The sequence below is a fragment of the Nyctereutes procyonoides genome, unplaced genomic scaffold (assembly GCF_905146905.1).
Source record: "Nyctereutes procyonoides isolate TBG_1078 unplaced genomic scaffold, NYPRO_anot_genome, whole genome shotgun sequence".
In the NCBI taxonomy this organism is placed as follows: Eukaryota; Metazoa; Chordata; class Mammalia; order Carnivora; family Canidae; genus Nyctereutes; species Nyctereutes procyonoides.
Genome location: NW_026575051.1, coordinates 7,777,889 through 7,793,921, shown reverse-complemented (window position 1 = coordinate 7,793,921; position 16,033 = coordinate 7,777,889). Strand labels below are relative to the sequence as shown.

The 16,033-nt window shown below is 39.5% G+C and overlaps 1 protein-coding gene across 1 annotated transcript in view; it reads right to left on the bottom strand.

The window, feature by feature from the left end:
• DNAH8 (dynein axonemal heavy chain 8) overlaps positions 1-16,033 on the bottom strand; it is a 331,702-nt gene that overhangs the window by 166,782 nt on the left and 148,887 nt on the right. Inside the window, exons 45-49 of the mRNA XM_055330260.1 lie at positions 8,908-9,069; positions 6,485-6,731; positions 6,114-6,355; positions 5,885-6,025; positions 4,202-4,439 (exon numbers count right to left, since the gene is read on the bottom strand). Coding sequence (XP_055186235.1) covers positions 4,202-4,439; positions 5,885-6,025; positions 6,114-6,355; positions 6,485-6,731; positions 8,908-9,069 — 1,030 coding nt within the window. The remainder of the gene's footprint in view (positions 1-4,201; positions 4,440-5,884; positions 6,026-6,113; positions 6,356-6,484; positions 6,732-8,907; positions 9,070-16,033) is intronic.

The window sequence follows — 16,033 nt, the reverse complement described above, 5'->3', positions numbered from 1 at the left end:
AACCTCCATGTATTTGTGCTTTTTCCAGATTTTTTCTTGTGAATTCTAGTTTCATAGGATTGTGGTCAGATAAGATGCATGGTATGATTTCAATCTTCTTGAATTTGTTGGGGCTGGTTTCATGGGCTAATAGGTCATCTCTTCTGGAGAACATTCCATCTGCACTTGGAAAGAATGGTATTCTCCTGTTTTAGGATGGAGTGTTCTGAATATATCCGTTAAATCCATCTGGTCCAGTGTGTCATTCAGAGCCACTGTTTCCTTATTGATTTTCTGTTCAGATGATCTGTCCATCAATGTATGTGGGGTATGGATATCCCCTACTATTACTGTATTATTATAGATTATTTCCTTTATGTTTGTTATTAACTGTTTTATGTATTTGGGTGCTCCCATATTGTGTGAATACATATTTACAATTGTTATAGCTTCTTGTTGGATTGTCCCCTTTATTATTATTATAGTTGGGGCATAAATATCTACAATTATATCTTCTTGATGGATAGACCCCTTAATTATGATATAATGCTCTTCTTCATCTGTTACAGTCTTTAGTTTAAAACCTAGCTTGCCTGATATAAGTATGGCTATTCCAGCTTTCCTTTGACATGCATTAGCATGATAGATGGTCCTCCATCCCCTCACTTTCAGTCTGCAGGTGACTTTAGGTCTAAAATGAGTCTTTTGTAGACAGCATATAGATGGGATATTGTTTTTTAATCCACTCTGTTATCCTGTGTCTTTTGATTGAAACATTTAGTCCATTTACATTCAAAGTAATTATTGATATTTATTTATTGCCATTTTGTTACTTGTTTTGTGGTTGTTTTTGTAGTTTTTTTCTGATCCTTTTTTTTTCTTTCACGATTTGTCAGCTTTCTCTAGTGATATAGTTGAATTTCTTTCTCTTCATTCTTTGCACATCTATCCCTGGTTTTTGATTTGTGGTTACCACTAAGTTTGCATATAACATCTTCTGCATATAGTAATCTATATTAAGCTGATGGTTGCTTAAGTTTGGATGCTAATTTTAAATAGTATATTAAAATTTCAATTCACAATTGTTTGTTGTGAGTATATAGAAATACAACCTATTATTGTATATTGTCCTTTATCCTATGACCTTGCTACTCATATACTAGTTCTAATAACTTTTTCGAGGATTGTTTACAGATGGTCATATTGTCTTGTTCTTTTCCAATCTGTACATTTTAGCCATTGTACAGAGGCATACTTGTTCTTTTTCAAGCTGTAGATATTTTATTTATTTGTTTGTTTTTGTGTGTATGTATTCCTTGCCTTATTACACTGACTAGAACCTCTAGTACAACATTGAATAGTAGTGGTGAGAAAGAACATCCTTTGTCTGTTCCTGATCTTGGAAAGGAAGTATTCATTCTAATGCTGGCTTTTTTGTAGATGCCCTTTGTCAAATGATAAAGTTCCTATTCCTAGTTTACTGAGAGTTTCATGAAAGTGTGTTAAATTTTGTGAAATGCTTCTGCATCTACTTAGATGACTGATGGTTTGTTTGTTTTTTTTAGTCTGTTAATATGATGAATGATATTGATTGTATTTTGAATGTTAACCCAATCCTCCATTCATAGAATAAATGCTCACTTGGATTTATTTAACCTGTTGATTTTTTTTTAAGATTTTATTTATTTATTCATGAGAAACAAAGAGAGGAGAGAGAGAGGCAGAGACACAGGCAGAGGCAAAAGCAGGCTCCATGCAGGGAGCCTGACATGGGACTGGATCCCAGGTCTCCAGGATCAGGCCCCGGGTGGAAGGCGGCGCTAAACCACTGAGCCACCCGGGCTTCCCTTTGTTGAAATGTTATTAAGAAATGTGTGTTGGGGCACCTGGCTGGCTCAGTCAGTAGAGCATGCAACCCTTAATCTCAGGATCATGAGTTCAAGCCACATTGGGTATGGAGCCTACTTAAAATTAAATTTTTTTAAAAGTATTCCTAAGAAATGCTGATCTATAGTCTTCTTTTCTTATAATGTATTTCTCTGGTTTTTATATCAGGATAACATTGTCCTTATAAAATTATCTGGGATATGTTTCTTCCTTACATTTTATATGTTTTAGAAGCATTTCTGTAAAATTGGTATTATTTCTTCCTTAAGTATTTGGTGGAATTCACCAATAATGCCATCTGGGCCTGGAGTTTTCTTTGTAAGAAGGTTTATAACTATACAGTTTTTTTTAAAAGATTTTATTTATTTATTCATGAGAGAGAGAGAGGCAAAGACACAGACAGAGGGAGGAGCAGGCTCCACGCAGGGAACCCAACATGGGACCCGATCCCGGGACTCCAGGATCATGCCCTGGGCCGAAGGTGGTGCTAAACTGCTGGACCACCAGGGTTGCCCAACTATACAGTTTTTTAGTGAATATAGGGATATGGAAGGTATCTATTTTTTCTTGATGAGGTTTAGTTTGTATCTTTCAAGGGATTTGTCTATTTCATCTATATTGTCAAATGTACTTTCATACCATTGCTTTTAGTATTCACTTCTTATTTTTTTAATGTCTATAGGGTCTGTAGGAATGTTCCCTCTGATAATTTACATCTTCTCTCCCCCCACCCCCAATATCTCTGGTAAGAGATTTACCAATTTTGTGGATCTTTTCAAAGAGCCATCTTTTGATTGGCTCTGGATTGTAACAGAATTCCTACCTAGATTCAAGGGTGCATTTCCTTGTTAGTTTGCATTTTGAGTGAGAGCTCCTTTTTATGATCTCAAATCTTCAAGAGCATCACATCACACACAGAATTACTGGTTAAAGATGGCCAGATGAAAAAAATTCACTTACTTCTCAGTGTCTTTATAGAGCCTTTTACAACACAAACTTTCAGTTAATCCCTATTTTCAGTATGATTCTTCCACTCTCAGATGTGTCTAGTGTCCTCCAAGCCTAGGCAACTCTGTAGTTCACATTCTCCAAACACTAATTCTTCAGTCTTTAGTTAGTGTGCGGTGAATGCAGTTGTCTAGCAGTATGACTTTGGAAAGAGGACACAAAGCTCTGTTTCCTAAACAGACTTATGAGCAGCCCGCTGGTTTTTACCTCTACCTTCACTTCGGTTTCCAATTCTCGAGCCCTTTGAAGGTCCTGTGGCATACATTACATTGCTTCTCAACTCTTCCCACTGCCAGTTTAGGACCAACCTGGCCCAGGATGCTAAATCAAGTGCCACTTACCTTTCTCACTATCTTGCTTTCAAAATGCTATTATTGCTGTCTACCCTCTTGTTCTTTTGAGTTTATACATTAAAACAAAAACAAATGCTTTTGCCGCTTTGGGGTTTTAGGAAGAATCAGAGGTAAAAACATTTTTTTTGGAGGCATGTTTTATCTTCTCTGGAACTTAGAAGAATTGGAGGTACACTCTGGGTAAAGGGTACCAAATTCAAGGGCACTTCTCTTAGAGACAGGAAAATTGGGCCCTGTCACACACAGGAAGCTGGGGGCTGAGGTGACACACTGGATTTTTGCCAAGTCTGCTACATGTAGCTAGGACCCCATATGCTTGGTTCATTCTCTAACTATTCTGACATTTCCAACAGGGAAGTTGTAGGATTGATCTGTTATTGCATCATAAAGAATCTATGTCCTCTACACTGCTACCTTTGCTCTTCAAGCACCAGAAAGTACATAAGAGGTATTGCCAACCTACTTATGCAAGATTTCACTTAGGCCACTCCAGAAAGAGGAGAAGCCTCGAGTCCCTTACCAGGTCCCAGCATGGCCAATACACAAAATTCTTCTATTCTTTGTATATATATGCCTTTTAAAAATGACATTAGCAATCATGTTATTTATAATTGGTTTAACGTTTCCCCATAGAATAATTCATGGAAGTTTATGTTTTTCTCATTGAAAAAGAGATCATCTCAGGGCACTTGAGTGGCTCAGTGGTTAAGCATCTGCCTTTGGCTCAGGGCGTGATCCCGGGTCCTGGGGTCAAGTCCTACATCAAGCTCCCTGTGAGGAGACTGCCTCTCCCTCTGTCTATGACTCTGCTTCTCTCTGTGTGTCTCTCATGAATAAATAAACAAACTCTTAAAAGAAAGAAAAGAAAGAAAGAAGAAAGAAAGAGAAAGAAAGAAAGAAAGAAAGAAAGAAAGAAAGAAAGAAAGAAAGAAAGAAAGATTATCTCTCATTTCAGGTGTAATCTCTGTACTTACCATAATCAGTAACATAAAACTCATACATGGTCTGATTTGTGCCTTTAGGTATTTCTGGTAAGTCTAACTTGCTTCCGTGACTTCGTATAAAGGCCTCAAGCTTTTCTCTGCTTTCCAGTTCCAAAAGAGCTCCTAAACTCCACATTAGGCCAAACACAAATAATTTGTGAAGATGTTCGACACATGAAACACCGCCTTCTTCTTTGGAGGGAATTAAACCTTCCAGTAGATTGAGAGACTGGAAATAGTTTAATGCAAGAAAATAAATTTTTGCAGTCAAATTTTTGAAACATAAATTTTTAAATAAGAAACTTAAAAGAAGGAGGAAAAGGGGGAAGAAAAAATATATCTCTAGATATAGCTTGATCACTGTCCTACAGCAAACGGCATTTAGAGAAAAGTCATCCTGCTTTCAATAGTTTTCTTGGACTAGCAGAAAAATGCCAAAATGGGAGACTGGGGGTGTGATTTCTAACCCCAGCTCATGCCACCAACTTCACTGAGCCTCAGTTTCCAGATCTGAAAAACAAAAGGCCTAAACTAGATGTGGGGTTTGTTTGTTTGTTTAGACTATATGTTTTCTAGGGTAGTTTCTGGATCGAAAGTTTAGTGACTCCAAATTTTCTACACCTCAGATTGTATTTATTTTTCACTTTTTGCAGGGCTCAGCAAACTGTGGCCCCAGGGGCCCAGCCACCTGTTTGGCAAATAAAGTTTTCCTGAAACACAGTCACACTCATTCACATAGGCACTGTCTCTGGCTGCCTTTGCAATACAGCAACAGATGTGAGTGGTTGAGAGGGACAGTTGTGCAAACATTTGCCTAAATATTTGCTACCCACTCATTTATGGAAAAGTGTGCCAACTCCCATATGGCATCAGAAAGCAATGTATCTACAGTAAGACATTCTCAGTCTTGCAAAACAAAATTAATTCAATTAATTCAAGATAAGATTTTCATTCATATTATGCATTTTAAAGTAATTACTAAATAGTTTGTTGATTTGGGCCCTTATGTTTTAATTCTTATCTTCCCACCCTCACTGACTGGCATCCTTTCTTAAACTAAGAAAAAAACAAATCACCAGAATGGATCATAAAAGATCACCTGAAGCAGGAGAGCCCTTCAAAATCTATGATTAATTTTGCTTCCCTCCCCCCCCCTCCACCAAAGACTATTAAGGAAAACTCACTGAGTTTGGGGGAGGGGGGAGCACACACACACAATGCTAGAAACTACTTGGAAAATTGTTTAAAAGTTTTCCCTATCTATAAACTCTAAATTTGCAATGCTGAGATTGCCATTTGAGTTTTCTTGCTTGTCATCAGATCTTTTTTGTGCTTTTCTGTAGGACTGCCTGCTTGATTTATTTTGTCTAGTGTCATTATTGGGTGCACTTTCTGGGAAGGTTACTAAGCTTGACGGTGGGAGAGATAGATCATACCTCTTCCCCTGCCAACACCCACCCTGGGCAGAGAAAATAATAAAGCAGATGGTAGTAAAATCACTAATGAAATCTTACAGAATCTTTAACAGGAATCAAACTTCACCGAACCTTCACAGCCATATCATCAAAGTATTTCTATGGATTGAATGAATTTTCTATTTGAGACCTGGCCTCTAAGCTGCAAGAGGGTGGGCAGAAAGTCTCCAATCTAAATAGTGAATGTACGTAATCTCACCTGCATGATATAGTTGCACTCCAGGAGCTGCATTTTTGGATTGAGGCTTAGTTTCATATACGTATATATGTCTTCAAATATTTTATCATACAGGTCGAGGAAGACAGAAGCTTCCTGTGTAGTGCGCTTCTTCAACCATGCCTGCAACAGAGAAACAGAACCTCAGTTTATGAAGGGAGTGACCCCGGGGAAGAGCCTGGGCACACTCACCTGGGTCTCAGGTCCCCACCTGCAATATCGCCCTCCAACTGAGTGCAGAGCTGCTGATATAAACCATGCCCATCCTGGAGACCGTGGCAGGAGAAGCATTTTCAATATTATGGACTTCAAACAGAAGCTTACAACTAGGGGCCATGGGGATGCGATCTCCATTGGCCAGCGTGAGGGTTTTATTGTCATCCAACACAGAATTTAAGTTCTCGATCCAAATGGCATCCACAGGGCCATCTAAAATTAAGAAAATGTTTTCACCTGCAAATAATTAAAAGAGAAAAAAATCACTTTTCACCTGCAAAAAATTTAAACATGGTGTTATTTAACTGGGGTGAGGGAAGGGGGTACGGGGATGGGGGAGGTTTACAGAAGAAAGCTGACATGTACCTTTTTTAGCTTTTAATGTTTTTCTCCACAGAGTGGAAAAAATCCCATCTGTCCAATCATTAGTAGCAGTGTCCAGTCTGCCAAACATCTGAGGCGCAGTAATCGCTTTGGGATTCATTCGCATCTCTCTGTGAGGCCTCCCACACTCGGTTAATGCCTTCATCAAAATTGTTATGACAGTTGTCTTCCCAGAACCACTGGGCCCTAGAGTCATCAAACCATGACGCACCAGAGATGTCTCATATAACTGCACAACAGGGCAATCAATTGAAAAATGTAACTAATGAGTCTCTTGCTGACATTTGCAGAAGCAGCGTGCTGAAATTTAAACGGCTTTAAATAAGCTCCTACTAAAGTAACTAGTTCACTATTTAAAAGATGAAAAAATGCCCTCCCCTAAATGGTTTAACTGGATGTAGGTAGCAAATGAGCGCCACAGTTACCAAAAAAAAAAAAAAAAAAAAAAAGATAAGTGATTAAAATTATGACAATGTGAAACTCGAATGACATTTTGGGAATAATAAACTGGGGATCTAGAAGTTTGCTTCTCAAACTACTATTCCTGGTGATTTAGGTTTGCCCATAACATAGGTTTTTCCAGGCACAAGCTTTCTGTGCATTCAATGTGATGATGCCGCCCCCTGGTGGGCGATAGCAGCAAAGCAAACCATCACAGTGAAGACCAGCTTGAGAGGAGGATGTCCCTGCAACCGATTTGTTCAGGCGACGCTCCCAGGAGAAACTGACAAGGAGGTAGGGGAAGCAGGACAGGAAAGGGAAGTCAGACAGGGTGCGGTCGAGGACAAAATCCTTTAGAGGGAACCTTAACACAGATCCTGCGGGGCACGCTGGAAGGTAAGTTACACCTGCGTTTGTTCTCGGGGAAGCAAGGGAGCTTGACTCTACTACTCGCTCCATCACCCATCAGTCTTTAACTAAGGAGCGTTTGGTTTAAGGGGGATGGACAATAAACTCCCAGGCAGTGCCTGCTAGCCAAGTGGCTCCAGTCGTCCTGAAAGGATGGTGAGCGTGGGCTATTAGAATCACGCAGAAGCCGGGGAAAGGGCACAGGGTTAGGGTAAAGGAGATTCAAGGAGACATACTAAGAACAAGACAGAGTCTGTTACAACGTCCTCTCTATTGTTTTCTTAATAAAAATAAGAAGTCAAAAGCTCACAGCTGATCAGAAGCAGAAGTTATGTTATTCTACCATTTTAGAGGAAAACGCATTACTACTATAACCCATCATTTAGAAGCAGCAAAGACACGGCCCATCACATTCTGTTCAAGAGTAACACTATTGACACTGGGTACCATCACCATAGTCCCCTACCCACTGAGATGACTATGACTTTAGTATTCAATACACTAGATGCATATGTCACATAGGAAATTTTGAAAAATTTCCCAGAAATTGAAAAAAAAAGTGTTTAATGGCTTCCAATCCATGGGTGATGAAAATACTTAAAAACTGTTCCTCACATATTTTCCTATGAAACTTGGTTATGTCTTAGACACTCTCACTTCTCGTAATCTGGCAAGAACAGTAAATTAAAATAAGAACTGTTATTTTTCAAATGCAGTTCTTAACACCCTCTACAATTTCAGCTCCCTCATTTCCAAACGCCCTGGAAAATACTCCTGAAACATCAGGCCCATAGAAATTTAATCCTCCATCTCCACCAGTCCTTCCTGACTCTGCTGAGTCAACTGCTGGGTGTCACAGGGATGAAATGTGATGGACAAAAAGACACCAAGAGACACAGGCAAAGGATTAAAATTTTAGTGTAGGTGTGAACTTGTCCATACCCAAAGCAGAAGTAAAGCAGCATTCCCGGATTCCTCAGACCCCATGCCCATGAAGGTCCCCAGCTATGAGTGATACTGCCAGACGGACACAAGAAGCCAGCAGGGTCACTCCATCTCCCCAGCTTTTTATAACCTACTTGAGGCACCTAGGTGGCTCAGTGGTTGAGCGCCTGCCTTTGACTCAGGTCGTGATCCCAGGGTCCTGGGATCGAGTCCCGCATTGGGCTCCCTGTGAGGAGCCTGGTTTCCTCTCTGCCTCTCTCTGTGCGTCTCTCACAAATAAATAAATAAAATCTAAAAAAAAAAAAAACAAACCCTACTCTCCTCCCAACTGTTCTTGAGATTCTGGCTACTCCCCAACCTGCTCCCCAGAAATAGGTAATCTCAGTAAGTCACCGCTTGTTTACTGCAAGGCAGGGTCAATCCTCTCTCTCTCTCTCTCTCTCTCTCTCATCAACACATCCTCCTGAAGACTCTGCTTGCAAGGATGTTTTTCATTTACTTTCAACCTTTACATTAAGTAAAGCTAATACCCTGCATTCTTCTCTTCAAATGGTGATCTTTTGACAACACACACTTGTTATGATACTGGTAATAGATTAAAATGTCTTTACCTGCACAAGTTTGAGATTCCAGGGCGGGTGGTTAATCAAACCTTCTATCTGAACCTGGTTGGCTACTGCAGCTTGCAGTTCCACATAGGTACTACTATCCAGTTGTAATCCTGGAAACAGGTCATTGATTAAGCTGAGGAACAGGGGTTCATCTTCATCAACCTAAGATGGCAGAGAATAAATATACTTCTTCAGCCAACAAATAATTATGGGCCGGTGAGGAAGGTCATAGCATTTATATCACTAGATGCCCAGAAAATCATATACCACTCTCTTACCATGACTTGTATCCTCTAGAACCAATTGCTAAACACTACCTCTGAATCCATATTACCTATACATGCAGGGAATCCCTGGTGGTTCAGCAGTTTAGCGCCTGCCTTTGGCCCAGGGAGTGATTCTGGAGTCCCGGGATCGAGTCCCACATCAGGCTCCCAGCATGGAGCCTGCTTCTCCATCCTCCTGTGTCTCTGCCCCCCTCTCTCTCTATGTCCATCGTAAATAAATCTTTTAAAAAAAAAACATGCAAGTAATAGTCCCAGCCCCATGAAAATAGAGTATTAATATTCCATTTAAATTAGGAAAATAGGGGATCCCTGGGTGGCTCAGCGGTTGAGCGCCTGCCTTCGGCCCAGGGCATGATCCTGGAGTCCCGGGATCGAGTCCCACATCGGGCTCCCTGCATGGAGCCTGCTTCTCCCTCTGCCTGTGTCTCTGCCTCTCTCTCTCTCTCTCTCTCTCTCTCTCTCTTTCTCCGTCTCTCATGAATAAATAAATAAAAATCTGAAAAAAAAGAAGAAAAGAAAGAAAGAAGAAGAAAGAAAGAAAGAAAGAAAGAAAGAAAGAAAGAAAGAAAGAAAGAAAGAAAGGAAGGAAGGAAGGAAGGAAGGAAGGAAGAAAATAGCCATAACCCTACCTGCCTGGCTCATCCAACAGTGACTGGAAAACCATCAGAGCGGTGCTCTGCCTTCCTTACAAGCTGTAGGTTTGAGAAAACTAACCCTAATTAATCCTCATTAATATCAATATCACTGTGTTCCCAACTGCTAGCCCCTTTGGTATCTCCTAATTCTCTGGGACTCCTCTGTTGCCTTCTGGAATTCCTGCCTAGCAGTTTCAAGAAGACTTTATCCTCTGAAAGGGGCAGAGGATTTGGCGTCAGAAAGTCTTGTGGTTTTTTTGTTCCAGCTTCTCAACTGACTGTGATTGTGGGTGAGTCTTCTAGACTTGGTTTCCTCAAAAGGCAAATGGCAATGAGCACACTAGCCATTCATACCCTACAGAGTTGCTGAGACACAACCAAGACAATTATCACCGAAAAAAACTCTGTAATGGTAGGGAGCCACTGGATGTTAGTTGTTAGTTTCTGTAACTAGACTGGGAGCTTCCTAAGAACCATTTCTTCCTCTTTCTCTTGTGCTCCCAGGGCATAGGCACAATATGTAATACATAGATCCCTTTTTTTAATGTTCCAAAATTTTTTATCTTTTTTAAAAAAAAAAGATTTTATTTATTTACTCGGTAGAGACACAGAGAGAGAGAAAGAGGCAGAGAGAGAGGCAGAGGGAGAAGCAAGTTCCATGCAGGGAACCCGATGTGGGACCCGATCCTGGGACCCCAGGATCACTCCCTGGGCCCAAGGCAAACACTCAGCCACTGAGCCACCCAGGCATCCCCCCAAATTTTTTAAATTTTAAATTTTTTAAATTTAAATCTTTTAAATTTTTTAGATTTGAAGTTCGATTTGCCAACATATAGTATAAAACCCAGTGCTCATCCCATCAAGTGCCCTCCGTGCCCATCACCCAGTTACCCCAACCCCCTGCCCACTTTCCCTTCCCCAACCCTTTCTTCATTTCCCAGAGTTAGGAGTCTCTCATGCTTTGTCTCCCTCAATAGTTTTTCCCACTCAGTTCCCCTCCTTTCCTTTTTAATTCCTGTCACTATTTCTTATATTCTCCATATGAGTGAAACCATATAATGATTGTCCTTCTCTGATTAACTTACTTCACTCAGCATAATACCCTCCAGTTTTATCCACATTGAAGCAAATGGCAGATATTTGTCCTTTCTGATGGCTGACTAATGTTCCATTGTATATATAGAATATATATATTCATTCTTCTTTATCCATTCATCTGTTGAAGGATATTGTGACTCCGTCCACAGTTTGGCTATTGTGGACATTGCTGCTATGAACATTGGGGTGCAGGCGTCCCAGTATTTCACTGCATCTGTATCTTTGGGGTAAATCCCCAGAAGTGCAATTGCTGGGTCGTAGGGCAGGTCTATTTTTAAATCTTTGAGGAACCTCCACACAGTTTTCCAGAGTGGCTGTGCCAGTTCACATTCCCACCGACAGTGTAAGAGGGTTCCCTTTTCTCCGCATCCTCTCCAACATTTGTGGTTTCCTGTCTTGTTAATTTTCACCATTCTCACTGGGGTGAGGTGGTATCTCATCGTGGTTTTGATTTGTATTTCCCTGATGGCAAATGAGGCGGAGCATTTTCTCATGTGCTTGTTGGCCATGTATAGGTCTTCTTTGGTGAAATTTCTGTTCATGTCTTTTGCCCATTTCATGATTGGATTGTTTGTTTCTTGGCTGTTGAGTTTAATACGTTCTTTATAGATGTTGGATACTAGCCCTTTATCTGATATGTCATTCGCAAGTATCTTCTCCCATTCTGTAGGGTGTCTTTTAGTTTTGTTGACTGTTTCTTTTGCTGTGCAGAAGCTTTTTATCCTGATGAAGTCCCAATAGTTCATTTTTGCTTTTGTTTCTTTTGCCTTCATGGATGTATTGTGCAAGAAGTTGCTGTGGTCAAGTTCAAAGAGGGTGCTGCCTGTGTTCTCTAAAATTTTGGTGCTTCTCTCACATTTAGATCTTTCATCCATTTTGATTTATCTTTGTGTATGGTGCAAGAGAATGGTCTAGTTTCATTCTTCTGCACGTGGCTCCAATTTTCCCAGCACCATTTATTGAAGAGGCTGTCCTTTTTCCAGTAGATAGTCTTTTCTGCTTTGTCGAATATTAGTTGACCATAGAGTTGAGAGCCCATTTCTGGGTTCTCTATTCTGTTCCATTGATCTATGTGTCTGTCTTTGTGCCAGTACCACACTGTCTTGATGATCACAGCTTTGTAGTACAACCTGAAATCTGGCATCAGCGCCCGGATCTGGTTTTCTATTTCAATATTCCTCTGGCTATTCGGGGTCTTTTCTGATTCCACACAAATCTGAAGATTTGTTCCAACTCTCTGAAGAAAGTCCATGGTATTTTGATAGGGATTGCATTAAATGTGTAAAATCCCCTGGGTAGCATTGACATTTTCACAATATTAATTCTTCCAATCCATGAACATGGAATGTTTTTTCCATCTCTTTGTGTCTTCCTCAATTTCCTTCAGAAGTGTTCTGTAGTTTTTAGAGTATAGATCCTTTACCTCTTTGGTTAGGTTTATTCCTAGGTATCTTATGCTTTTGGGTGCAATTGTAAATGGGATTCCTTAATTTCTCTTTCTTCAGTCTCATTAGTGTTAGTATAGAAATGCCACTAATTTCTGTGCACTGATTTTGCAACCTGCCACTTTGGCGAATTGCTGTATGAGTTCTAGCAATCTTGGGGTGGAGTCTTATGGGTTTTCTATGTACAGTGTCATGTCATCTGTGAAGAGGGAGAGTTTGACTTCTTCTTTGCCAATTTTAATGCCTTTTATTTCTTTCTGTTTTCTTATTGCTGAGGCTAGGAGTTCTAGTATTATGTTGAATAACAGTGGTGAGAGTGGACATCCCTGTCATGTTCCTGATTTTAGGGGAAAGGCTTTCAGTTTTCCCCCATTGAGAATGATATTCACTGTGAGCTTTTCATAAATGGCTTTTAAGATATTGAGGAATGTTCCCTTTATCCTTACACTTTGAAGCATTTTAATCAGGAATGGATGCTGTACTTTGCCAAATGCTTTCTCTGCATCTATTGAGAGGAACATATGGTTCTTGTGTTTTTCTCTTGTTGATGTGATCTATCACGTTGATTGCTTTATGAGTGTTGAGCCACCCATAAATCCCACTTGGTCATGGTGAATAATCTTCTTAATGTACTGTTGGATCCTATTGGCTAGTATCTCGTTGAGAATTTTTGCATCTGTCTGCATCAGGAATATTGGTCTATAAATCTCCTTTTTTGGGAGGTCTTTGGTTTGGGGATTAAGGTGATCCTGACCTCACAAAACAAGTTTGGAAGTATTCCGTCCCTTTCTATCTTTCAGAACAGCTTTAGTAGAATAAGTTTTATTCCTTCTTTAAACGTTTGATAGAATTCCCCTGGGACTTTTGTGTCTTGGGAGGTTTTTGATGACTGCTTCAATTTCCTCACTGATTATTGGCTTGTTCAGGTTTTCTATTTTTTCCTGTTCCAGTTTTGGTAACTTGTGGTTTTCCATACAAGCATCCATTTCTTCTAGATTGCCTAATTTGTTGGCATATAGCTACTCATAATACATTTTTAAAATCGTTTGTACATCCTTGGTATTGGTTGTGATCTCTCCTCTTTCATTCGTGATTTTATTAATTTGAGTCTTTTTTCTTTTTAGTAGGGTTAGTTAGGGGTTTATTTATCTTATTAATTCTTTCAAAGAACCAACTCCTGGTTTTGTTGATCTGTTCTACAGTTCTTCTGGTCTCTATTTCATTGAGTTATGCTTGAATCTTTATTTCCTCTCTTCTTCTGCTTGGTGTAGATTTTATTTGCTGTTCTTTCTCCAACTCCTTTAGGTGCGAGGTTAGCTTGTGTATTTGATTTTTTTTTCCTTTTTTTTGAAGGAGTCTTGTATTGCAATATATTTTCCTCTTAGGACTGCTTTTGCTATATCCCAAAGATTTTGAATGGTTGTATTTTCATTTTCATTAGTTTCCATGAATCTTTTTAATTCTTCTCTAATTTCTTGGTTGACCCATTCATCTTTTAGTAGGATGCTCTTTAACCTCCATGTGTTTTTCTTCCAAATTTCTTCTTGTGATTGAGTCTAGTTTCAAAAAATTGTGGTCTGAAAATATACAGGGGACAATCTCTATCTTTTGGTATCAGTTGAGACCTGATTTGTGACCCAGTATGTGGTCTATTCTAGAGAAAGTCCCATGTGCACTTGAGAAGAATGTGTATTCAATTGTGTTCAGATGGAAAGTTCTGTATGTATCTGTGAAGTCTACTTGGTCCAGTGTATCATTCAAGGCCCTTGTTTCTCTGGTGATGTTCTGCTTAGAATATCTGTCATTTACTGAGAATGCCGTGTTGAAGTCTCCTACTATTAGTGTTTTATTATCTAAGTATCTCTTTACTTTGGTTATTAATTGATGGATATATTTAGTAGCTCCCACATTAGGGGCATAAATATTCATGATTGTTAGGTCTTCCTGTTGGATAGACCCTTTAAGTATGATATAGTGTCCCTCTTCATCTCTTACTATAGTCTTTGGTATAAACTTTATCTGATATGAGGATGGCTACCCCAGCTTTCTTTTGAGGACCATTTGAATGTTAAATGGCTCTACACCCCTTCATTCTCAGGCTAAAAGTGTCCTTAGGTCTAAAATGAGTCTCTTGTAGACTGCATATAGATGAGTCTTGTTTTTTATACAGCCCAATACCCTACGTCTTTTGATGGGATCATTTAGCCCATTCACATTCACAGTAACTATCGAAAGATAGGAATTTAGTGTCATCATATTACCTATTCAGTCTCTGTTTTTGTGGATCATTTCTTTGGGCTCCCTCTTCCTTTTACAGGGTCCCCCTTAATATTTCTTAAAGAGCTGGTTTGGTGGTCACATATTCTTTCAGTTTCTGCCTATCTGGGAAGCTCTTTATCTCTCCTTCTATTCTGAATGACAGCCTTGCTGGATGAAGTATTCTTGGCTACATGTTCTTCTCATTTAATACCCTTAATATATCCTGCCAGGCCTTTCTGGCCTGCCAGGTGTCTGTGGATAGGTCTGCTGTTAATCTGACATTTCTCCGGATATAAGGGAAGAATCTTTTGTCTCATGCCACTTTAAGAATTTTCTTTTTAGGGCACCTGGGTGGCTCAGTGGTTGAGTGTCTGCCTTTGGATCAGGTCATGATCCTGGGGTCCTGGTATAGAGTCCCCTATTGGGCTCCCCACAAGGAGCCTGCTTCTCCCTATGCCTGTGTGTCTACCTCTCTCTCTGTGCCTCTCATGAATAAATAAAATATTTTTTAAAACAATCTTCTCTTTATCTTTGAAATTTGCAAGTTTCACTATTAAATTTTGAGGTGTTGAATGTTTTATATTGATTTTTGGGTGGGGGGGCTCCTCTCTATCTCTTGGATCTGAATGCCTGTTTCCTTCCCCAGATTAGGGAAGTTCTCAGCTATGATTTGTTCAAATATTATTTGTGGTCCTCTCTCTCTCTCTCTCTCTCTCTCTCTCTCTCTCTCTCATCTCTTCTGGAATCCCAATTAGACATATATTCTTTCTTCTCAGGCTATCATTTATTTCCCTAAGCCTTTCCTTGTAGGCTCTTGTTTTTCTCTTTTTTTCCTCAGCTTCCTTCCTTACCATCAACTTGTTTCCTATGTCACTCACTCTCTCTTCCACCTCATTAGCCCTACCAGTTAGGTATCCAGTTTGAACTGCTTCTCCTTTAATCTATTTTTAATTTTGGCCTGATTAGATCTCAATTCTGAAGTAATGAAGTCTCTAGAGTCCTTTACCCTTTTTTCCAGAGCCACCAGTAGCTTTATAATTGTACTTCTGAATTGACTTTCTGACATTGTATTTAAATCCAAATTTGTAACTCTGTGGCAGAGAGTACTATTTCAGGGTCTTTCTTTAGAAGTCTTCCTTCTAGTCATTTTTTCCATTGCAGAGTAGCTGTAGGACAGGCTGAGTCAAAAATATCAACCACAACCTAAGTTAAATACACCCTAGATGATTTTGAAGAGGTCAGAGACCAGAAAATAAAAGAAAAAGAACAGAACAAAATAAAACAAAAGGACCACTAAAGTGAAAAACAAATTTTAAAATAAAGAAGTAAAAATAAAAAGCAAAAAAGCAAAAACAAAGAAGAAAAAAGAAAAAAAAAGTAAAGAAATGAGGAAAAGGAAAAA